This window comes from Juglans microcarpa x Juglans regia, chromosome 2S (assembly GCF_004785595.1).
Source record: "Juglans microcarpa x Juglans regia isolate MS1-56 chromosome 2S, Jm3101_v1.0, whole genome shotgun sequence".
Classification (NCBI taxonomy): Eukaryota; Viridiplantae; Streptophyta; class Magnoliopsida; order Fagales; family Juglandaceae; genus Juglans; species Juglans microcarpa x Juglans regia.
The window spans coordinates 30,721,715-30,746,102 of NC_054597.1; the positions used below are offsets into that span (position 1 = coordinate 30,721,715).

Genomic DNA, 24,388 nt, shown 5'->3' on the forward strand with positions numbered 1-24,388 from the left:
ACTCACAATCCAAGCCACCGAGTCGTCCACCCCCTGCACAATATAAAGACCAAATAAGATAGTCGTTACAGGCAAGAACAACCAACAATCAAATAAGAAGAACAGGTACAAAGCAAGACGATACCGGGGACAAGAGATCCTTCAAGAGTTGAGGCATCTCCGCCACGGGCCCAGAGGGAGGAGAGGGACACTTGGGTGCTGCCCCCTCGACCCCACTTGGTTTGGCCACTGCCTGCGTTTCCTCTAAGAAGGAATGCACAAAAGGCACGATAGGGGCTGCTAGAACTTTTGGCTTAGGCATAAACGCATCTTGGCATTCGCCTTGGACCCTTTCTCTTTGGTCGCTAGGGCTCCCGCTGCCAATTCTATTCGGATAAACCCCATCTCTTCCTTCCCTCCACTCTTCCAAAGATGACCCCCTTCTCGGGGAGTTGAGGAGTCCCCCCCCCCCCCCCCGAGATGGTCGTTGGTAGGGAACTTCACATTGAATCTTGCCCACCACAGGTTTCAACGCTGTCGTCACCTTCAACGTTGGTCTGGGCGCCCCCAACTTGAGGGGCAACAGCTTTAGGCATGGCCATCCTAGACACACCCATAGAAAATGTGTTGTAAATGTCTATAGAAATCTCACCGACACTGGAGATCGAAGCCAGGGAGAGAAGGGAAGGCAACTCAAAAGGGGGAGTACCCACTGAACTAGACTCTTTAAAGGGAAAGTCAAAGTCGAAGGCTATAGCTAGGTCAGCAAGGGCTTGCCCCATCCCATTAAGGTCTTCAAGACTTGGTGATGACACCCTCATAGGATAGGCTTCGGGCGCCTTACTCCCAACAACAAAGTTAGAACCATAAGCCACGATCCTCCTAATTCCATTTCCACCTCTGCAATGGGGTCTATAGTTTCACCCTTGTAGCCCTCATTACGACAAGGGTGTTTTTGGAGATGCTCTGCAGACGGAGAAGCATGCCTCTTCGTCGAAGGTGTCACGACCTTAAGTTTATATCCTCTAACGTGGGCACGATCAAGCACCATGAGGAACCTGTTGATTTTGGCGACGGACAAGAGTTGCTCGGTCCCCAGGCCACCATCATTTTCTTTAGCCTAGTTGAGGACTACATAAATGTGAGAACGTTCTTTATCAGTTAACTCTAGTAAGAGAATTTTGTCGTCCAGGACTTTGCCCCGATTCGCATGAACGGGAGAATCTTGAATGTGCCTTTCGGAGGCGGGAAATTCCCAACCTCCACCAAAAAGAAAGAAAAACTTTATTTGCCATTGTTTGCCATTAGAGTGGCGGGGCTCAAATGCCGCAAAGTGTTGTGAACAAACACGAAAGCTAGAAATGTTACCTGACAATCCCTTTACAGGATCGAAAGATAGGAACTCTTTAGCAGTCAAATCTGGGTACGTCTCCCCCAAGGGCTCCAAGGTCATGGTGAAGGCCACCCATGAGCACAGCAGAACACGCCACACGTGTGAATGAAGTTGAGTGGGAGCCAGCCCTAGAAAGTCCAAGACGTCGCGGACTGGTTGAATGAAGGGAAATCACAAGAAGTGCACTAGGGCACAAATCGGGAGGGCAACTGATCCCGCGTACCCTTCCTTATCGACGCATCCTCTCCTGGAATGGAGAGCTCCACAAAAATTGGGATGCGTAAGGTGGACCATAACTTCATTAGATCCTGCTCAGTAAGAGTGGATCACCAAGTGAATCCTTTAAAGAATGGAAGGTCTCAACCATCGGAAGACTCCTCGATGGCATGGGAGGAGGCCCTCACTGGAGTCTGGATTGAAGGTTGTTTAGGGGTGCGTGAGGAGCCGCGGTAGCCATGAAAGAGGATGTGAGAAATGAAAAAGAAGAGACGCAACATGAAGGTGAGAAAACATGTGAAAAAGCAAGAAGAGATGCGATACAGATCAATGAGAGAAGATGAATCAAGAAAATGAAAGAGGGGAAGGGGTAATGATGAGGAGCTTCTTGGGAAGTCAAACAGGTGACAACGCTGACGGTTACCATTCTTTTGAATGTGAGAGAATAAAAGCGAGCGAACAGTTACATGGGCAACATTTTTGGGGTACGACAATATGTTTGGACTCACACCTTAATTAACATGGATCCTCAGCAGAGTAGAAGGAAAGGAAGTCTGAGTGGCCGTATACCTACCCCAAGCCAGCAGGGTAAGGTGCTTTCATGCGAATTAAAAGGATATAAAAAAAATTAAATTATTTTGTGCCATCACATAGGAAATTAGAGAGGTAACTGGAAGTGATATTTAGGTCCCTTGGTTATAAGCCCATGACTAGAGGACTGGTTCAGCCTATGGGCCCAAGATTGGAGAACTCACTGTCCAAGAGCCCATGTGACCCATGGGCCTAATCGTGTGATATGGTAACACTGACAGATCATGATGGTTATCTCGTCCACTTATTACAGGATAACTAGTGCCTATTTACATCTTTAGCACCTCTATAAATAATACTTAAAGGTAATAAATATAGGACTTTTGGACATATATACTCATATTGAGATCACGCTTCTCTAACTTATGCATTGAAGCTTCCCTGAGCATCTAGTGCCGCCCTCTCATCTGTTGCAGGTCATCCGAGTCGTTGGTGATGTCAAACACGTCCTCTTCAAGATAGGAAATGACACCTCCTATTGATCAACTCCAAGCGGCACGCGTTGTAGCACTAATTTCTTATTTTTAAGCCATTAATCTACAAAGTCCAAGGAGTCATGCCTTTAAATGATGGTGCCTGGCCCCACTTGTTGGCATAGTTCTCAGCGTTTCCCATGCACTCGTGAGAATATGATCAAGTTGTCTAGAGTAAACTCACTTCCTCTTCCTTTCCGCATTGCGTAGAGCTTTTGTTTTTTGTTTTTTTTTCCTTTGTTAAGTGGATGGTTTGTTTTAAGTGGGACATAGCATTAAATAAAACATAACTAAAGAATATTAAAAAAAATAAAATAAAGAGAAAATAATACAATAAATTAAATTATTATTAACAAATAATTTTGAGACTGATTAGAGATGAACACAAGTTTTTTTATTTTTTATTTATTTTTAACTATGGATAAGATCAAAACGGTTAAAAGCTCAACTAGCATGCGAAGGAAAGAGAAGAGTTTTGCTTTTACAAAGCTTGCAAGAAGCACACTCAAGAGAGGAAGAATAACGTTCTTTATTACCAAGTAAACCAAAGTTCAATACATGAGATAAGATCTGAGTATTGAGATGGCCTAAACGACGATGCTACACCATACTAAGATCTGAAACATTAGTACAAGCAAAGGAAAAACTAGGAAAAATTGAAGAAAATGTTGGAATAGGCAAAAATAATGGAAACAAGCGCCCCACTTTAGGTTCCTTCGCAATTGGCTTCCCTGTTACTTGGTCCTGTACAACACAACTATCACTATAAAAATTAACAGCACAATTTTTATCAATTGACCAATAGAAATAAGATTTGTGGAAAGATGAGGAGCAAAAAACACATCAGTAAACTTAGAAGAGACATCTCCAATAGCGGTGATCGGCAAGGAACTGCCATTGGTAATTTGAATAGCAAAATTTTCCAGCGTAGGGCCGGACATGACATAAAGCTGTAAGATCGTTTGTCATGTGATTAGAGGCCCCCGAGTCCACATACCAAAGTTTAGTAGAAGTATTACCTCGAAACCCCATTGCTGATAATGCCGAAATTAACAATTGTTGCACCATTTCGGGTGTGCAGTAATTCGTTGCAGGTGGTGTAGGAGTCACTACTGGAGGTGCAATAACAGAAGTCTATAATGCTTAGGACTGACGATTCTGGGGATGGATATGACATTCTTTGAAAATGTGACATTTCTTCTTGCAATAAGAACAATATTTCTTGGGACAATTGGCATCAATATACCCATATTCCTTGCAGCAAAAACAGCTCAAGTGTTTAGAATGCATAGGTAGTCTGCATCCTTGGGTAGCATAAGCCACAGTTCCTAAATTGTCATGAGATTGATCCAGAGTAGCTTGAGTTCTAAAATGTTGTTCTTCACGAAGTAACTCATCAAAACAAATATTAAGAGAAGGAATAGGAGATTTATTCAGCAGAGAGGAGCGAACATATTCATATTCAGGGAGTAGTTTCATAAGAAAGTGATCACGCCGACTAGTCTCGTGAAGTTTCTGAATAGTTGAAAGAGCGGCATCAGGAACATCCAATGTAACTAGATCACTATATTTATTCCAAAGAGTCAGAAATGCCGAGTAATAGTCTTGGATGGAAAGATTGCCATGTTCAAAAATGGCAATCGTATGCTCTAATTGAAAGCGACGAAACTTACACACATGCGAAGTCGAAGAAGGGAACAATCCCGGAGGTGGTTTTATATAAATACACTCTTTAAGATCTCCATGAGCATCATTATCTTGATGATAAACCTTCTTCAGGTAAGTCCACATGGATTGAGCAGAGCGATGATGACGCAAGTTGGTGAAAATATGTGATTCCATTGAACCAAGAAGCCAATACATGATCCGAGCATCAAGCACATCCCAAGAAGGAGAAGACTCGACATCTTTGGACTTGTCAGCGTTGGATGTTTGTGCGACATCTGTGCCATCAATATGACCCCAAAGGTCTTTTCCCATGAGGAAAAATTCAAATTGAAATGCCCAGATAGAATAATTTTTGCCTGTAAACTTGACACGTGTGGTGGAATCCATTGAAAAAAAAAAACTGAGACAGAAACAAAATAACAAAAAAAAAAAATGTGCCAAAAGACAAACAATACCAGAATATCGAGAAGCCCAAAAAAAAATCAACATAGGTGCAAAAATAAACGAAATCGACCTGCAGTGAAAAACAGATACCACCAATACCCCTGCTAAAACCGAAAACACAATCGACCAAGAAAACTGCAGAGGGACGTAGCACAACATCTCCAACGAAACGAAATCTACTATTCCGAGAATCACAAGGACAATGAGTCGCTGGAAACAACAACAGAAGGCTGTTCCGACAGCCACTCAGTTTTAATGTGTATGCCTATGTTTCTCGTGTTTGGCTCTCATGTATTGTGAAGATTTGATTATTCAATTTGGTTGTTTCTCGAGTTCTCTCTCGCTCTGTTTCTTAGTGTTTGCCTCTCATATTTTGTGAAGATTTCATTCTTTAATTTTAATGTGTGTGAATATGTCCTGACCATGTCGAATTTAACATGTATAAATTTTAATGCTAAGAAGAAGCACTTACCGGAGGCGTAGCAGCGGTGGATTGATCTTCCAGAAATCGAAGAAGAAGGTGAAAAAGAAAGAAGATGAAAATCACTATTATACTAAGCGGGAAGCGGTGGAAACATTAAAAATAAATAAATAAATCAGAATTTGAACAGAGCAAAACAATAGAAAATAAAGAAGATGAAAAGGTAAGCAGTGGAAGCGGTGGAAAAAGGAAATAAGAAAATTCAGATTCTTATAAGATGAAAACACAGGAATTCGACACTTGACAAAAGCAATGCAAAAGCGTAAATAGATCAAGAATGGCAATAGGGGGAGAGAGGGGAAAAGAAATAGAAAGTAGGGGCAAAAAAGGAAAAAAAGATGGATGAAGAAATCGAGGAAACAACGACCCAGGCGTACGAACGGAAAAGAAATAAAAAAGTAAGGGCAAAAATGGAAACTATTAGTGGATTGCTGAAGCCAGGGATCGAAGAGGAAAACAAACAGAAATGGAAGGACAAAAATGGAAAAAAAAAAAAAACCAACACAGGACATCAGACATGGGAAAATGAACTGAAATATAGGGGCAAAATAGGAAAAAAAGGTGGACGACAGCTGCTTATAGACGCTTATTACATATAAGATATATATATATATATATATATATATATATATATAAATCATGTGCTTATAAATTTTCTTTTACAAGTAAGAAAAATTTTATTTAATGAAACGAAGCGAAGCTCATGTACACAAGAAATATACAAAAGAAGCACTTAATTATATTCTAGAAACTATGTACTTATAAATATATATATATATATATATATATATATATATATATCTATATATATCATGTTCTTGTAAAAACTATAGTTTGCCGTTATCAAATCCTTTGCTCATGCTGACCCCAGTCATGTAATGCAGGTTGAAACGTCAATGTTTGCCACGAATTTTAAGAAGTCTCCATTTTCAATACCAACTGAATTTGATACTTCATCTGGTGGACACAATTTGGTATTACCTATCTCCTATATGCGCGGTTGGCTTAAAGATTTCTCCCATTAATTGGTTGCTTTCCCTTGGCTTTTCTTCTTCCTCTACCTCTAGCTGGATTTGGAATATCTTCATGCTCATGTTACTTCTGCCAAAAATGAGAGGAAGAAAATAAGAAAAGAAAAAAAAATGGAGAAAGTTGTAAGCTGGATGGATGAAACATAATAAGATATGGCATGTTCAGACTTTTAGACAATACATACATCTGAATTTTTATTATGAAGGTCAATGCTCATCGTTTTTATATTCCTGAATATATTTTTCTTCATCTTTATAATCTTAGGATGGGAAGAAGATGTACATCAGCTCTATCCAACAGGTAGAAATGTTTTATCTTTGCCTACTTTTATAATAGTGTCATATGCTTTTAACGTACATGATATGTTGTCTTTGTCCGTATGCAGACGATTCTTTAAGCTGGCCGACCCAAACAACTTATTTATAGAAATAACCATGTGAATACACCTGCTAATTGCAAGCATATCTTGTTTTATCATATTCCTCAATATACTTGTTCATACATATGACAATTATTTATCAATTATCAGTGTATTTATTATTGGCCATTAGCTCACCACTGTTGTAATGTGTTAGTACTGTCTGTTTTATTGTTACTTTGTACATTTTCTTTCTTAAGAATAATACTCATGACATTCTTTTTTTGTCCAGCATTGGGCGTGTTAATGCTGATTTTATATATGCTTTAGGTTCTCGTACATTGAATTCAGAAGGCACTAATCTTGAAAAATGTCAGAATCGGTAAGAATTGGAACAACTGAAGAAAAACTATGTCAATTTACTCTATATCAATTTGTGGGAAGTATTTATCTTATTGGCTTTAGATAAAGGCTGTGTTTGGTTATCAAATTCAGCTAAATTTTAAGTTAGAGTCTAATATCTAAACACCAAATTCTTAAATTACTAAACCCATCCTAATTCAAAACATTCTTACACGTGGGATCCACAACTTTTTTCAATTTTTTATAAAAAGTACTAAACTAATCTTAACATCCAAACATACTTTGACTCAGTTTAGATGGGACCCCACATAACTCTCTCCACTACTCAACTCATTACTATTAATAAATAATTCAACTTAGCTCAATATCCAAACACAGTCTTAATATTCGAGCAAAGGATTGTAAAGGTTTTATGAATATCTAAGGATTTGTCTTTTTTTTTTTATTTATTTAATTCAATGGGTTATAAATAAGGGGGAACATTTAACTTGGAAAAGCATTTTGACAAATAATTTGTGCTTGCCATTTGTTAATTGTTATTCACAGCACAACTCTCAAGTAAAGGATTGTGAGAAAGGTAGCTTTATAGCTCTTGATGTGGAAATCTATATTGGAAAATGATCCCAACTAAACTTACCACCCTCCCCAAACTCCTTTGTTGTTTATCCCCCAAACTTCTTTATACACAAAGATTTCAGAAGAGTTTATTACTTCTCTTCTTTTGGCTCTCCAAGGGTTCTCTTTTCTTCTAGAAACCTCATTTGTTCTTCATCTCCCATTTCAAAACCCAGCATTTTTACACAATCTTATTACAACCATTAATAACAAATTTACAAATCCTGCAAATATTTCGACAACTTAATCATTCAGCATCCCCGGGTCTCATTGTCATGCTTCTGAGACACAGATTGATTCTCAACCACCTCTCCCCTACAAGACCCATAAACACTTTTAGGCAACCTTTGATTCAATATCAAATCTCTCTCTCTCTCCCCAAGTGGGATTCCGCAACTCCAATTAATACATATTGATCAGACCATCATTGACACACTGCATGCTAGTGCTTAAACTCAGTTTTGACAAGCCAATTGAACAATTGTGGTTGCTCCTAAGCACTCTTAAGCCCTTTTTGTTCTTCAATTCAAAAGACTTCTTATGCTAATATCATCATCATTCATAGAGCATGCAATTTAGCAAAATGTGCACATTATATCTTCAAAATGCGGAGAGACCTAGATATAGATTAGGGCTATGCATAAAGGGCTTTTGCTCGCACCGTTCGTAACACCCGATCCTTCCAATCCGAATAAATACGGGTTTATCGGGTCAAAGTTTAATAACGGGTTTAGAAATGTTGAAATTGTTGAAACCAAAAACCTCTATGAATCTCCTCCCCACTGTGAAACCCTACCCACTATCGCCCTCTTCAGCTTCTCTCCATTTCATTTCAGTCCATTAGTCTTCACGCCGAGCACCACCAATGCCTTGCCACTGATAATCCTCTCTCTCGCTCTCTCTAGACTAAGTTCGTTAGTCCGTCAGTCCATCAGTCACTATGAATTGATTGCAATATTTCTTGATGATATTTGCCATTTGGGAGAGTTGCTATTTTTCTTTTGGGCCGATTGCATGCACAAAAATGGGAGAAAATCATCTACCTTTACAAAATAAAAAATTAAGGAAAAAAAAAAAAGAAATGGGTCCAGAAGAATTACCTCTTCCTTATGCTCTGGGTTGCTGGGATTTGACGAACAACACAACTTCAGGGTAGGCCAGGATTTGGGCTCTTCAGGCAGAGGCATGTATCTTTGCCTATCATCTGCTTTGGTGCATCTCTGTTGGGAAAAAAATAGCAATAGATGAAAGTGATCCTTGTTTCACCAAGGTCAAAGTCGGGCCAATCCTTCAAATAAATCATTTTGGAAGATGAAGAGAACGAAGTAGTAGTAGAGGAAACGATCCCATTAAGTTGAAGTAGTAGTAGAGAAAACAATCCAATTAAGTTAACGCAGAGGAGCTTTCAGGGATATTGTAGAAGCATCATTTCTATTTGAACTCGTTGAGGCCCTTTTCTGTGCATGACCTTTGGGTTGCTAAAGAGTGAACCTGAGCACTTCACTTTCTCGCATTTCTTGGCAGTACTCTCCTCCAGGGTTTGCTCTTGTCAGTTGGATCTAAAGATCTATGTGAGATTTGAGATATTTATCTCTTCGTCTTCATGTTTCTTGGTGTCTGGTCCCACTCTTCATGTTTCTGTGCACAACTTGGGCCTCTAATTAAGTCTGATGTAGTGGGCAAACAAGATTAAAAAAAATATTTTTTTTAAATAAAAAGGATCCGACCCTACCAGTTCAGTGCGGGTCGGATTGAATCGGTTTAGCGCACAAATAGTTTTGGGTCGGGTCGGACTGGGTCCAAACCCGGTTACTATCCATCGGGTTGCAGCCTAATATAGATCATCGGCATTGGGATTTAGCTTCAAACCTTTATGTATTAAGAAGGGGACAGATTTTTGGATTTTTTTTTTTTAAATTCTGTTTTATAATTTTATTTAACGTTTTTCAATGATTAGTCGCTACAAGATCTTCATTTAGAAGCTTACCCAAAAACAAAATTGTCATGGAGGTAGTTTTCTCATCCCTTTTAGTGACAGATGGATTCTTATTGTTTAGGTGAAAAGGTACATTGATGTTTATTCAGCTTCATCTCCCTCCGGATTTTCCCTTGAAGACTTGTTGTGATGCATTATTATTTATTTTATTTAGACTTGTTGTGATGCATTATTATTTATTTTATTTTTTATAAATTGATGTCTTGCATTATGATGTAAATAACAATGTAATATGTAGTATGCATGTATTGTGTGTTGATGTAGTATTATTTATTTTGTATAAAACAATAATAAACATAATGCCTATAAAAAAAAAAAGCCTTTTGAATTGTTAAGAATATTATCTAAAAAAAAAAAAAATACCTTTTAAAAAGTGATTGAATATTTTTGTAAAAAAAAAAAAAATTGGATATTAAACATGATATGCAAATTTAAAAAAAAAGTACTATAAAAATATCTTTAAAAGCTTTAAAATGTCTTTAAAAAAAAAAAGTAATAAACCGGTTACAACCCAGATATTCGGGTTTACATTTGGTTACCATATGGGTTTTTTCCGGATTTATCCGGGCAGATAACCGTCCGGTTTTTAAAATCCGAATACGGATTCATTTATGGCCGGTTATTCGGATCAGGATATGTATCTGGTTGCACACCCCTAGATGACATGCAATAACTTTGATTTGATTTAAAGATCTACAAAAGTAAATTCATAAATTAACATGACTATATCTGATACATTAGATCTAATTTATAAGAGCAATGTTACATATAGTCCTCATTTAGGGATTGCAATGTAAGTCTAGATAATTTTATCTTTAAAATTTTTTAAAATATAAAAATATTCTTCTTAAAATGATATTTTTTCTCATTTAATAAAAGGCTTGTACATACAGTTCTCACTTGGAGACTGTAAATATAATTTCTCAATTTATAATAAAAATAATTTTAAAATTTAATGTATCACATTAAATTACGTCAATTTATAAATTTATTTTTATAAAATCTCTTTATAGCTAAAATTAGCTATAAATATTTTTCTTTGATTTATTGTTGTCGTTTGTTTTTATTGGTTCGTGCATTTAAACTTCGGGTCAATTACGTCTCATGAGGCGGGCCGGGTCCGGATTGTTCCGAGAGGCCACAGGCTTCTACAGTTCTTTCCATCTATGCCCTATCCTTCCGTGATGTAGGGCCGAAAAATGACGTCGTCGTCCTCTCTCTCTCTCTCTCTCTCTCTCTCTCTCTCTATATATATATATATATTCTACGTTGCTTCCAGCAGCTGCTATTGCTGACCCTTAAACCCTAATCTCCGCGTCTAACCAAAAACCCTAATCCCCTTTCTCTTGCCAATCATCCACACCAAAAATGGTACTCTCCTCTGTCTCTCTCGATTTATTTGATTTGGGTTCAGTTTGTTGATCATGCATTTTGCTGTTATATATGAATTTTCAGACAGGAGAGGCGGTAAATCCTAAAGCGTACCCTTTGGCCGATGCGCAGCTCACAATCACAATAATGGATCTTGTTCAACAAGCCGCCAACTACAAGCAGCTCAAGAAGGGTGCTAATGAAGGTCTCTGCTTTCTTCTCCCCAATTACATATTGATGTCTTTGCTTTGCTCCTTAGAGAAAGTGGTTTTCTTGAGTTTTGTCCCCCGAAAAACTAAAATTTGAAAACTTGTTTATGATTTCAATGTTATGAGTGGAAATTGGAATTAGAAGGTGCTTGGTTGTTAGGGAATTTTTTTATTTTATTTTATTGATTTGTATGGTTTTCTTAATGCGGTTTCAGCTACGAAAACACTTAACAGGGGTATTTCTGAGTTCATAGTGATGGCCGCGGACACAGAGCCGCTTGAGATTCTTCTCCATCTTCCATTGCTTGCCGAAGATAAGGTATTTTTTCCTTTCCTTAATCACTGCGCGTGATGACGTACTCGTTTGTCGTTTAAGTGTTTAATTTAAGATGTGCCATCGGTTTTAGGTCTTGTTAGCTTCTGTATAATTAGTTTAGCATGCGTTTCGAAAACAGTGTCTATTTATATGCTTGCTGTTTTGCCTGTTTGCATATTTATGGATGATGGTCAAATTTACCTTACATATTGATCATTGTTTTCAACAAAATTGGATTGCTTGGTTGATTAATTTTTAACATGTATATATAATGTGATGCAATTGTAATTTAATTAAATGTGCTGTCACGATTTTGGTTTGTTTGTGTAATTGTGTAGGAAAGTTTTAAAGATATGAATGTTTTGTTTTTCTGAAAATAACTTGTGGTTTGAATTAGGGCTGCCTTTACCTGCTCCCCCCATTACAGATATTCTTAGATCGTAAGGGGCAGACTTTTTTTATAGATGCCAGAAAAAAATTATACCCTTCTCATTGCTCAGTACAACAATAGATCACTGATTACCCCATGACTCTCATCCATATGACAGGTTGAACACTATAGCTCTATTCTTGTTGAATTGGTTCACCTCATTTCTTAATTTAGCCTTCGGTATTTTTTGGGTAGACTGAGGCAGTTGATGAGTATATATCTGCTAAGATAGTATAGTTTTTGTGGGTATATTATTTTTTCAAGGTAAATGGTAGGGGCTTTTGCAAAAGAGCTGGATGAAGTATATTTTGGCACTACGTTGGCATATGGTTTTAAGATATTTCTCATTAGAATGAAACAAAGAAGAGATTTTTATTTTCCTCATATGGATGCATTATGTCCATCTTAAGAACAAAATATATCTTATACTTTGTGCTTGGAATTTTTCATCAATTTCAAGTTTGTTAAACTAATCATGCTTGGATTAGTTCCAGACTAGCCTCTTGACCATCTATTAGATTTTTTGTCTCTTGAATGTTTGAGTTGTCTGATTTGCATCTGTAGTCTTTGTTTTGCATTATTGTGGCCCAAAATTGTTTTATATTTTGGTGCTTCCCTTTACTGCATAAATAACAAAATTGAATACCCCCAGAAGAGAATACTAATGGATTGGTGTTTGGTTGGTGTATAAATGGAAGCTTTTTGTGACTTCTATCTCGTTTAGGTTATGAACACTGAAATTTTTATGTTATTAAGATTCACTGCAGATAGATGTATGCTGTTGATTCTAGAAAGGTTGACATTGGAATCAACTTATAAAATAAAATAATTCACGAGTTACCTGGGACATATCTTACATGAACTGTAGCAGTCTTGATTAATAGTATCTCTTTCATACTGGGGAAGAATTTTGGATACATTTTTTGTTTAACTTGAGCTGGGGATCTTATCTCTGTTTGAGCTATGAAACACATGCTCCTACTTATCCCATGCAGTTCTTTCATGTTAAGGCCATGGGGCTTAATGTTCAACTACTTTGTTTTATCTCCCTAAATAAGAGCTAAAAAAAAGAATTGAATTTTAGGATATGTATCTGCTATATAGTCAGATTTTTCCCTTGGTTCCACCCAATGTGTTACGATCCATGATACAATTCATTTTGAATTTTGCAGAATGTACCCTATGTTTTTGTTAGTTCAAAGCAAGCGCTTGGCCGAGCTTGCGGAGTTACCAGGCCTGTTATTGCCTGTTCTGTAACAACAAATGAGGGAAGCCAATTGAAATCCCAAATACAACAACTCAAGGTACACATTGTACCGATTGCCTTCTGACCATGTTGTATTCAATCTATTTCGCGCTTCCTTTTCTTTGTTGAATTTGGCCGTGGATTCTGAGATTTTGAGTGTAAAATGCAGGATGCCATTGAGAAGCTTTTGATCTGAAGTGTAATGGAGTGCATGTTCGGTATGATGGGCTTCTTGGATCATATTGGTCGCACGATCAGAGGCTTTGACTGAAGTTTTGCTATGAGTGTCGTATATTAAGATTTTTATTTCTATGCGATGTGAGCAAATATTCTTGAAATTATATTTGCTACCAGTAGTATGCAGGAATGATGCTTTTTTTAATCCCAAATGTTTATGTAATTTGTTTGCTTGTTGGCTGCGGTTCAAATTGCCAACATACTTCCTCTTTTCTTTTCTTTTTTTTAATCTCCTCTCCTCGTTTTGTTACTCTTTTGAAGTGTAATGGCGTTGACTTATTGATCATGAATTAAGCTTTTTGGTCTATATGCTGTCTGCCTATAAGTTCGTGTTTCTTGAGTTTGATTCCTTACTCGAAGTTTCCCGGCGACTTTGTGGTCTACCTTGGATGTAAAATCAGGTGTAATTAAATCTAATCTAATATCCTCTGGTATTGAGGGAATTGCATGTATAGAGATTAAAAAAGGAATTGATCTGATTCAGGTCATAATCCATATGGGATTTCCAAAATTACTAATAGAAGGTCGGCCTCAACGAATCGTAGAATTACAAATAAATGTACAAAAATAATTTAATTGTGTGAACAGAAAACTTAACATTGTTGTTACAAGAATTACAAACCGACATCCTAATATTCTTGTAGAATTTATAGCCGGACAACTAAAGAATAGAGTTTCATTTCAAAAAGCAATGAAAAAGGTTATTGAATTAATTGAATAAGCAGGTACAAAAGGAATTCAAGTAAAAATTACAGGACGTATCGATGGATCAGAGAAGGTAGGTTCCTCTACAAACAATTTGAGCTAAAATTGATAGAGGTTATTTAGCCTTGAGTCAAGGTTTGACTCAATTGGTATTGGTTACAGGTGTTTGATTAATTAAAGGGGATTAGGCTATCAACAACTGTGACCAATACCAATTATTACCAATTCTAAACAAAAACTATTGGCTATTAACTAACAACATTATAATGTAATATGTTAAAACAAGGCATATTCGGATACTAAATTCATATTAAACAAGTCGTTATCAATTAAGTGGGCGTGCCGGAGTGGTTATCGGGCATGACTAGAAATCATGTGGGCTTTGCCCGCGCAGGTTCGAATCCTGCCGCCCACGACTTTTTTAACTCTCAAACTAAGGTATGAATATTCTAATGAAAAATAAATAAATAGAAAGAATCACAATAACAGTAGCTAATGCCTAATACATAATTTAATACTTAGTCATGATTTTCATATCAATGGGATATATTCAAAATATTGCATATAAACCCAATCTCCGACACCATTTTATTAAGTTAAAACTTCAGTTAAGATGAGTTTAACTTTTTTTTTTATAGGAAGTTGAAAAAGTAACAAGTCTCATAAATAATTAGTTTGAGATAAATTGAGATAAAGTTTGGATCAACAATCAAACATAATCTAAAATGTCTACTTCAACAATCTCTTGTTGTCGTTGTCCGTTGTCCTTGATCTTCTTGCCTGCCATTCTCAACCAAACTTCTTTTTTTTTTTTTTATTATTTTTTTTTTCTGCCGAAGATAAGCTATGAACTGTTAATATCAAATGCCGATCTTCTACCATGGAGAGAGATGGGAGTTTTGATATCCCACCAGCATCCTCACTGCTTTCTTCATTGGCTCCGTAATGATCTCTCAGTCTCTCCCCATATATGACCGCCTGATCATTCCTTTCTTGAGGAAATCATCCAATGGGGTCGAACGTACGTACAAGCAAATCTAATCGTATACCATACCATACCCTATTATTTCCATTGTTGCATTGAAATGCTATCATTTCTCAGGTTTTACCAGTTTGCAGAAAATGAGGATTGGCCTGTTTTTCGCCATGTTAGGAATGACTGCTGCATCAATGGTTGAGACGGAAAGGTTGTTGGTGGCTAGAGATTATAGAGGCAACATGGAAACTCTCCCAATAACTGCTTTCTACCTTCGTCCACAGCTCATCTCGGTTGGGATTGGGGAGTCATTCATGTCCACTGGCCATCTTAATTTCTTTACTACAGTCACCAAAAGGGATGAAAGCATTTGGAAGCAGCATTTTGGTGAAGATAGTAGATAGTCACAGAAAAGCATGGTTGGCTGTGAAATCACTTGTTCTAAAAGTTTAAATTGATAGGAAGAAGTAGCTTTTATTATTTATTTTATATCTTAACACTCTCTTTCATGTGTAGGCCAAACTCTCTCTCAATGGGTGATCCAACACGCAAAATATTTAATTAAATGAGATTGGGTGTAGAGTTGGAGTTTGCACTCAGAATTTCTGCTCCGATACCATATGAAATTAGCACCTATCCCAAAAGTTTAAATAGATGAGAAGAGATATATTTTATTATTTATTTTATATCTTTACATTGGCTAGCCCCTAAGAAAAATGATAGCAGATTGGACTGTTTCTATGCTCTGCTAGCTGTGTTACTGTGTTATGATTCATCGATTTGGCATTTTATCTGGTTTGCGCAGCATGGTATAAGCCACGTCTTGAGGAAAATGCTCAGAAGACGGAAGAAAAATGTGTGATGGGTCAGGTGAAAACCTTGTTTTTTCCCTTTGTTGTTGAACTTCCTTCTGTACCAATGTTTTTCAGTTATCAGTTAGCACTCTTGCAATAGCAAAAAGTATTTCTCGTCCCTGCTGGACTTGTAACGCATCTATGTTTATGTTGTTGGAGTACGTACGCTGCTTGTTCAATAAAAGGAACTCGTCTTTTTTCCTGTACCTTTAACGGACTCTATTTCCATTCTAAAGAGTAATGCTATATATAGTTGTGAAATGCATAAACATCGTGCACTCATTTTTAAAAATAGTAAAATTTACTATTAAAAAATTAACTTTTTTTTTTCATGTGGATTATGTATTTATTCATTTTTTTCAAAGTGATTGTACAACACTTGCATACTCACGACTGCAAGTATTATTTCTCTTCTTTAAAAGCTCACATTGGGTTTGGCCCAAGAGAAATGAGAAAGTAGAAGGGAAGTGAGGGGGAAGAAGGGATAAGGTTTTTTTTTTTTTTTTTTTTTTTTTTTTTTTTTTTTATGTCGTAACCTCTACAAGGCAGAGCCCTTCAGATCCACTTCTGCAGAGTAAATTCCGATCCCGTGCACCACACTCTCGGAAGTTTTCCTACACGAAACTGGTTAAATCGATAACTTTTCACCAAGGGTATGACCCTGATGAATTATTTGCACCTATGAAGTGTTGAACATTGGAGGAAGTGATAGCCAATACCAGGGAAGAAGGGATAAGTGAAGTAAACCTCTCACCAATGATTCTCTATCCAAAACAAGAGGAGCAGTAACCAAGAGACCAAAAACAAAACCTAAGGCCATATATCCAAAACGAATCTTGCCACATCTGTTTAAGCAACTTTAATGACATGGTAGGTTTTTTAAAAGTTCTTTTCCTCCATGACCAAATCTACCTAGCAAGGATGAAGAGGAGGATGACAAATCCTAGCCTCCTAATTCAGGTTTCTCACATGAAGATAGCGGTAGGCAAACCAAGAGTAGTAAAATCAAATAAAAACTCTATTAGCTTCATCTCAAGTGCTGCATTAGAAAATCTCAAAGGTCAGGCTTTTGTCATTTTAAGACCTTACTGCTCAAGAGTGTACAATTAAATGAATCAATGCCAATGGATTGACAGAACTTAGGATGAGAAGAGCTTCCTTCAATAGAGAAGCAGCATTTCCCTCTATGGTTTTACACGAGAATTAATTCTGGATCCTTTACCATAGCATATATATAAGCAACAAACTCCTCCAATATGGAAATTGACCATAGGCTATAATTGCATTTTGAGTAATGTTACATATAGTCGTGGAGTGCACAAGTGATGCGCAATCGTTTTGAAAAAGAGTGAGGTCCATTTTTTATATGAATCTCATATTTACTCATTTTTTTCAAAGAGATTGTGCAGCACTTGCGCACTCCATAACTGCAAATATCATTTCTCTTGCATTTTTAGCAACTGCCCATAATACTTTTTCAAGTCAAATTAAGAAAGATGACATCAAGCCTCAATTCTATATCAAATAGTTTGACATCTATTAATCCGTGAGACAGTGTTATAAAGCATATATAATGAAATAAGAGTTGGAAGTGAGACCAACAGCAACAAGGCATCAATATAAACATGCAGATATATAGTAGGAACAAAGAAACAAGCTACCAGCACATAAGAACACATACATGATGTCAATAAGAAACATATAAACATACTCATAAATAGGTCACTAATCATCCATAAAAGTTTCAAAGCATCCATAAAAGTTCATTCTTCAATCACAAAAACGAATAAGGCAGTATAGGTGACATAAATTCATTAACTTTGAAATTCCATTAACACACAGTCGACACTACTTTAAATAAGAACAAAAAGGAACAAACCTAATACCACATACCCAAAATAAAAACCCCATCAAGACGAGCAAGCAACTCGATTTAGATCTCCGGTTTCATTCACTCGTCTTTCCAAATCTCTCTGTTCTAAATTTCTAATCCTCATTTCCCTTGAAAATAAAGGAATTAGCAAACGAATCAATCTTGCGTTTCGCTCTTCTTGCCTGTCCCTTCACCTTCTTTCTCCTCCAACAACCTCCCTGCCTCCTCGTCGGCCTGCTGCGCCTTCTTCTGCGCTTCTGCGGCCTTGAGCGCCTGCAACTTGGAGTGATTGTAATACGCAACACCCAGGAACGCTATAAAGTAGCCAAACAAATTGATGGGAGTCACTGTGTCCTTGATTACCGACCAAGAGAATGCAATCAAAAGCCAATCCTTCACCACACCGGCGACATTCATGGTCAGTGCGGAGGTTTTCCCCACCAGCAAGAACACGGCCAAATTCAACGCAAAGGCGCAGAGGGAATTGGTCCCGAAGATCACGAAATCCAGATGGAAACTGGAAGTGTCCCTCAACAAAGGGTATTCCATTATCATCCACGGCAAGGACAAGAACACCAAACAACACGGCGCGACATAGAAAAGCGACGTGATGGGGTTCAAGCTAATACCTTTGGAATTCAACAAAATCTGGATCAAGACCAGCCGGGTGGCCTCGAATGCGACAGCCAGGAGCTGCAGCATCACGCCCCAAGAGTCGAACTTGGCCTCGCCGTAGGCGGCGATGGCGACGCCGAGGGAGATGGAGACCATGTTGAGCATGGTGTCGGACTTGAAAGTGTCCTTTTTGAAGACAAGGCCGATGGAGTAGACGGAGACGGGCATGAGGGCCTTGAGCATCTGGATGAAGGAGACAGAGAGGTAGATATAAGCGGAATTGGAGAACCAGAGGGAGAGGGAGTAGAGGGCGCCGATGGGGACGACGGACCTAATGTAGAGGTCTCGGGTCATGGAGGCGGGCTCCTCCACGACCTTGAAGACGCGGACGAGGAGGTAGGCGATGGAGGAGCAGAAGGCCATGTGAATCATGGTAAGCGAGATCGGGAAGGGCCAATTGTAGAGCTTGCGATCCAAGATGTACTTGTTGTAGACGATGACCGAGAAGCTGAGGGCGATCCAGATCGTCACGTATAGGTAGGAGAGAATAGCTTTTCTCATGACGCCATCGGAGAGAGCCATTTTTTTGGGGAGGAGGAAATGGGAAATCTGGAAACCCAAAACCTTAACCTCTGTGAGAGAATATGTAGACGAGTTGGGCGAATGGGGACAGGGGAATTGCGATTGAAGTGTTACTGAGGTTAAGGTGTGGAGGACTATGAGATTAGGTCTGGTTCATGTCCTGTGTTACGGAAGATAAAAACCATAGTACAACAAAATTACTAGGAATTCTCCTAAGGATGCATCTCGTGATACTCTCTCTCATCACTCGCGCTTATATCTCATGCTTAATTGTATTTATAAATCAATTGAAGTTTTAAAAAAATTACTAGTTGATTTGTAGTAATACCGATAAATGATATTTACAGTTATAATATGTATAAATTTTATATAATATTTTTTAAAAAAGTAGTTAAATCTAGAATTTATATGAAAAAAATTATCTTTTCAGATCTTATTTTTTAAAAAAGAATATGCATGACTTACACACTTCAAGACTGTATTTAACATTACTATTTTTAATATAGACTTACTTGAGCTAATTAAGTGTATTAAGCCTGGCCCTCCCCCAATACAACTATCAACTATTGTTCATTTTTCAGATCCAAAATGTCACGACATTAAATACCATCGCGTGGACAGTGCAGAAGACAGTCTCCAATGTTAATTATAGAAAATTCATATGTTATATTTATATATCTCTAAATTGTAAAAGATATTTGAGTAGAAGAAGAGTACAAAACGATCAAAACATTGAATTTGAAGGAGATAAAAATGAGAGACGAGTGAGACGTCCTCAATCTGGTGCGTGTTTGACGCAGTCAGTCATGGCATAGAGAGGCTACCCGCATGCACTACTTCACATGTAGGCCATGGCTCAAGTTAAAACCAAAATAACGAGGTCCAAACACGCAGTTGTATTTTCTACACCGATGACCACCGGAATTGTCCATATCTAAAACGACCTATCTCCTGTTTCAGTGCTTGTCCAAAGGCAGTGGAGTGGCCACCTAAAGAGAGGGATGGATCAGAAGCAAGATTGGTACGTAGAAACTAGAAACAAGTTACCTGTACTTGTCTGTCTCAGCCCACATGTGCATGCCATGTAGTCGATGTATGTCTTCACAAAGGATAGTTCCTCTTGGTTTGCAGACCAAATTCGACCTATTTTAATGGCTAGCTAGTTCCTTCTAATTTCACGGGATGTATTTGGTCCACAATGGCAAGGATCCGTACCTAACATTTTGTAATATTCTGTTCTCACTCATGTCATGCATGTTAGAAAAGTCTTGATCTAAGGGATCAATAAGGTTTTTTCTTTTTTTTATGGTGTAATTTGAAAAATTGGGTTCCTCCTGATTAAGAAATTTTAGCAATTCTTAATTTGGAGACAATTTTGGTAACCATAGCCCAATATATAAGAATTGAAACTTATAAAAATGTTTTAGAGGTTCCATACAATTGATCGTGTTGTGTGTAAATACCCCGTGAACCATCACGAAGGTTGTATAATTTACAAGCAATGAGATAGCAGAGGGAGCATTCACATCAAGCTGGACAATGTTTAGTTACAAATATTTTTTATTTTTTCTATTTAAATATTAACTTTACAATACTCTTTCATTATTTCATTTAAATATTTTATTATTATTTTGTGTCTTCCAGCATTATTATTATTACTACTACATTTTTTTTATCAGTATGTCCAATGATCTATTAGCCCTTCTAGAATGGAATAGCTAGGCATTTAAAAGATCTTGTTTGGAATATAATGAAGATTGTTAAAAGAAGCCTATTAAGTTAAAAAAAAAAAAAAATCTCAATCACAAATTAATATGACTAAATATCATACGATAGATCTACTTTATCATAAAAATAGTTTTATAATCTAATGTACTATAATGAGTTACATCAGTTTATAAATTTAGTTTTGTGATATTTTTTTACTGTCTTTCAAACATTTCTCTAAAGGAATTTATGTGCGCTCACGCTTTAGGGTCGGTCATGGCAGCTCCCTTGCTGAATTGAGGTGTTGCACTTGGACCACACCTGACACCACCAATTGTGACGATATTCTGATGTTCACCTCATGCTGGTGGTGGAGAGCTTCCATGGGCATGGAGCGGATCTAGATCATAAGGCTTACATGTAGCATAGGACAGCCTCATGACTTTCGGGGGTCCCATTCTATTTAAGTTCATAAACCCTAGCTTGGAAAATATGAAACCAAACTTCGTGCATAGACAGGAGAAAAAAAATGTGCCTCCTATGATCTTTGGGTTATCAACTCCCTGTTTTAATCCAGTTGATTTTAAAAGCATTCTGACAATTTTAAACCAAAGGACATTCTTCAACAAGTATAAGAAATAAAAAGAAAAATTGTTGCTAGAGAACAACTGCTCATGGTGGCCAGCAGGCCTCCGGAACCCCGACATGGGGTCGAATGTGAGCGGGTGGGGAGGGTCTCCCTCCATAGGACCAATTGAAGAGGAGGGTCGCATGAAGTGAACGATCTCCTCTCTCATTCCCACATTGGCATCGCACCAAGGTGGTTCGACAGGGGATCCCTCCTCTCCTTGTCCATGTAAGCAATGGCTTTCTAGCCTCTCTTTTTTTTCCCTCCATACGAAGTTCTACGTGCCATTTCTCTTTCCAAATTACATTTAATCTTCAACCACACACTGTGACAGAAGGGAGATAAAAGTATACGATGTAGCATAACTCATATTATTAACTCTGTAAAAGAAATGCAAGATTGTATTACTCAGTTTTAATAATCGATTCTTGATATATTGAGAGGAGAGAACATAATTACTAATACAATATCACATAGAAAATGGGCAATTCATTTAACCCAGTCCTCCAAATTAATGATTTTGGACAAGGAATCAAGCGTCTTACATATTTCTTGTGCCTGAGAATGGCAAAGATCACCTGCAAGGAACTCTTCTACTTTGCCACTGACCTCTATCACACTACAACCTGGTTTCTTCTTCAGTCTGGAATCAGAGATTGTTTTTCTGACTTTCTTCGCATCCATTTCCCAGCCAGCCTCCCGATACATATTGTATGAAAGAACACTAGTACCAGAATCAACCACTCCAATATCAATGAGTTTTTTCCAGACTCTGTTCCCAATTTCAACATTCCCGTAAATTCTACATGCACTCTGTAGTGCTCCCCAGATGTTGGCATCTCCTCTGCTGAAGCCCCCCATCTTCTCCTCTATAAACCTCTCGGCTTCCTCTAGCATACCTGCTCTAGCCAAAAGGTCAACAACACATGCATAATGCTCAAGCTTTGGTACAACCCCATAAATAGTATCCATTCGTTCAAACAATTTAAGCCCCTGATCAACCATCTTTGCATGTGTACAAGCTGTAAGGACAGCAACAAATGTTGTATCTGTAGGTTGAGTTCCAGTTGTGGTCATTTCACTGAATAAATCAAGTGACTTCATTGCATCTCCATTCATTGCGACGCCGGAAATCATAGCATTCCATGCTCCTGCATCTTTCTTACGAATAGTATTGAAAACTAACAGTGCTGATTCCACACAACCGCATTTTGAGTACATGTCCACTAATGCGGTTGCCAGAATCGGGTTGGACTCAAGATTATGTCGCTTAGCATAGGAGTGGATCCATAGTCCTTGTGTGACTGCACCAAGATGAGCACAAGCAGTGAGAACGCTAACAAGCACCGACTCATTAGGCTTTATACCCGTTTCTTGCATTTTCTTAAACAAACGAAGCACCTCTTTGAAGTCACCGGCCCGAGAATAAGCAGCCATCATCGCACTCCAAGAAATCACGTTCCTCTCAGGCATTTCTTCAAACAACAATCTCGCATTTGCCACGTCCCCCATTTTCCCATACCCATCAGTCATCGCGGTCCACATAACCACATCCTTCTTCGGAGTTATATCAAACAACAATCTTGCAGTTCCCATGTCTTGAGCAACAGAGTAATACTCAATGAGCGCGCTGACGACAAATGGGTCATCACTGAAACCAAATGTAACAACATGGGCATGAACTAAACGACCTATTAGCTTCGAAGAAGGGACTGAAAATGTACAAGCTTTGATCAACGGTGGAAAGGTGTAGTTATTAGGCACAAGGCCATAATTCAACATGCCAAAATAGCACAAGATGGCGCGTACCGGTGAATGTGATTGAGCATGCCCTCTAATCATAGTATTGTACATGAATATGTTGCGATGACGAAAATGTTCAAAAACCGAACGAGCATAAGAAAGAAAAGAAGCATCATTAGAGGTTGCGGCGATGGAGAGGAGCGGGGCGATGGCGTACGGGTTTACGGGTAAGTGGGATTTGAGGAGGTGGGCATGGATTTGCTTTAGTTGGTTTAGGGTTTTGCATTTCTGGGAGAGGTAAACAAGGGCGTTGTTTTCAACGGTTTTTTGAATCATTTGAAATGGCTGAACATTGTAAGCGGGGACCCCTAGCAATGCTCCATCGTTTCAAAATGATAGAACAATGTGAGGATGGTAGTGAGAGCGAATTCGGTTACGTATGGGATGCATGCTGCGAATCCTCAAAAACTTTTGAGCGATAATGCTAACTTTTCTTACACTACTTTCTTTTTAGCTGGCCATTGATGCAATGATGTTTTGAATTTTAGATAGTGTTTTTTCACAAAGAAGTTAGGATTCTAGATGAGAAAACTATTACTGTTTAGAGAAATACATATCTTATAAAAGGTAAACTAGACCCTATTCTTGGAGGGATCCTCAAGTTCTTATTAAGCCCCGTTTTGATTGTGAAGAAGTCTATTATAATTTTTTAAAATTTTTTAAAATATAATAAATAATTCAATTTTTTTAAATTTTGAAATAATAATAATAATAAATAATAATAATATTTTATTTAACTTCCATCTCATCTCAACTCTCAATCTAAACAGAATCACTTGATGAATTTATCTCTCCCACTCGAGTTCATGAAATTTGTGTAAGAATTGACAACCCTGAAATTGGTGCAAAAACTTGAAGCGATCTTCATTTTTGGATATTTAGGCTTTTTTTATTTTTATAGATGAGATGAGATAAGATGAAATAAGTTGAGATTAAAGTTAAAAATTAAATAAAATATTGTTAAAATATATATTTTTTAATATTATTTTTATTTTAAAATTTAAAAAAATTGAATTATTTATTTTATTTTGTGTGAGAATTCAGTAAAGTTGTAATCATTAAATGAGATAAAATGAAATAAATTGTGAGTAATTGTGAAAACAAACGAAAATTTTTCTTAAAATTTTTTGCAAGTGACATTACCTATGAGGCTCCACAATTTGATTCGTGATCTTTCATTTCGATAGGAAAATGCTAGTTTACCCCGTCGGAATTATCCCACTTTCT

General features: G+C 37.5%; 4 protein-coding genes and 1 non-coding gene across 6 annotated transcripts; 2 read left to right on the forward strand and 3 right to left on the reverse strand.

The window, feature by feature from the left end:
• Positions 1-3,165: 3,165 nt before the first annotated feature.
• Positions 3,166-5,009, reverse strand: LOC121251993. The gene is made up of 2 exons (XM_041151432.1): positions 3,495-5,009; positions 3,166-3,396 (listed from the first exon to the last, which is right to left on the reverse strand). The coding sequence occupies exon 1, from the start codon at positions 4,921-4,923 to the stop codon at positions 3,796-3,798; it is 1,128 nt and encodes a 375-aa protein (XP_041007366.1). The 5' UTR covers positions 4,924-5,009; the 3' UTR covers positions 3,166-3,396; positions 3,495-3,795.
• A 5,794-nt stretch (positions 5,010-10,803) lies between these two features.
• LOC121251694 (NHP2-like protein 1) lies at positions 10,804-13,725 on the forward strand. Its single transcript, XM_041151013.1, has 5 exons — positions 10,804-10,980; positions 11,065-11,185; positions 11,405-11,508; positions 13,108-13,239; positions 13,351-13,725. Exons 1-5 carry the CDS (start codon positions 10,978-10,980, stop codon positions 13,375-13,377), a joined length of 387 nt encoding a protein of 128 aa, XP_041006947.1. The 5' UTR covers positions 10,804-10,977; the 3' UTR covers positions 13,378-13,725.
• A 731-nt stretch (positions 13,726-14,456) lies between these two features.
• TRNAS-AGA lies at positions 14,457-14,538 on the forward strand. Its single transcript has one exon. It is a non-coding gene; the product is annotated as a tRNA-Ser (tRNA).
• A 3,204-nt stretch (positions 14,539-17,742) lies between these two features.
• On the reverse strand, positions 17,743-19,252 carry LOC121251693 (probable sugar phosphate/phosphate translocator At4g32390). Its single transcript, XM_041151012.1, has one exon. It carries the CDS (start codon positions 19,021-19,023, stop codon positions 17,983-17,985), a length of 1,041 nt encoding a protein of 346 aa, XP_041006946.1. The 5' UTR covers positions 19,024-19,252; the 3' UTR covers positions 17,743-17,982.
• Positions 19,253-21,740: 2,488 nt separating this feature from the next.
• LOC121251691 (pentatricopeptide repeat-containing protein ELI1, chloroplastic-like) lies at positions 21,741-23,600 on the reverse strand. 2 transcript variants are annotated; one of them, XM_041151011.1, is made up of 2 exons: positions 23,168-23,325; positions 21,741-23,009 (listed from the first exon to the last, which is right to left on the reverse strand). In XM_041151011.1, the coding sequence occupies exons 1-2, from the start codon at positions 23,185-23,187 to the stop codon at positions 21,848-21,850; spliced, it is 1,182 nt and encodes a 393-aa protein (XP_041006945.1). In that variant the 5' UTR covers positions 23,188-23,325; the 3' UTR covers positions 21,741-21,847. The 2 variants fall into 2 exon arrangements, with proteins under 2 accessions (XP_041006945.1, XP_041006944.1); XM_041151010.1 differs by having other exon boundaries at positions 21,741-23,600.
• Positions 23,601-24,388: the final 788 nt, after the last annotated feature.

Bases quoted from the DNA above. Each gene is read 5' to 3' on its own strand.
- LOC121251993 (XM_041151432.1), bottom strand. From the start codon at position 4,923: ATGTTGTGCTACGTCCCTCTGCAGTTTTCTTGGTCGATTGTGTTTTCG.
- LOC121251694 (XM_041151013.1), top strand. The intron at 11,509-13,107 runs GTATTTTTTCCT...TGAATTTTGCAG, and splicing joins CATTGCTTGCCGAAGATAAG to AATGTACCCTATGTTTTTGT. The intron at 13,240-13,350 runs GTACACATTGTA...TGTAAAATGCAG, and splicing joins CCCAAATACAACAACTCAAG to GATGCCATTGAGAAGCTTTT.
- LOC121251693 (XM_041151012.1), bottom strand. From the start codon at position 19,023: ATGGCTCTCTCCGATGGCGTCATGAGAAAAGCTATTCTCTCCTACCTA.
- LOC121251691 (XM_041151010.1), bottom strand. From the start codon at position 23,437: ATGATTCAAAAAACCGTTGAAAACAACGCCCTTGTTTACCTCTCCCAG.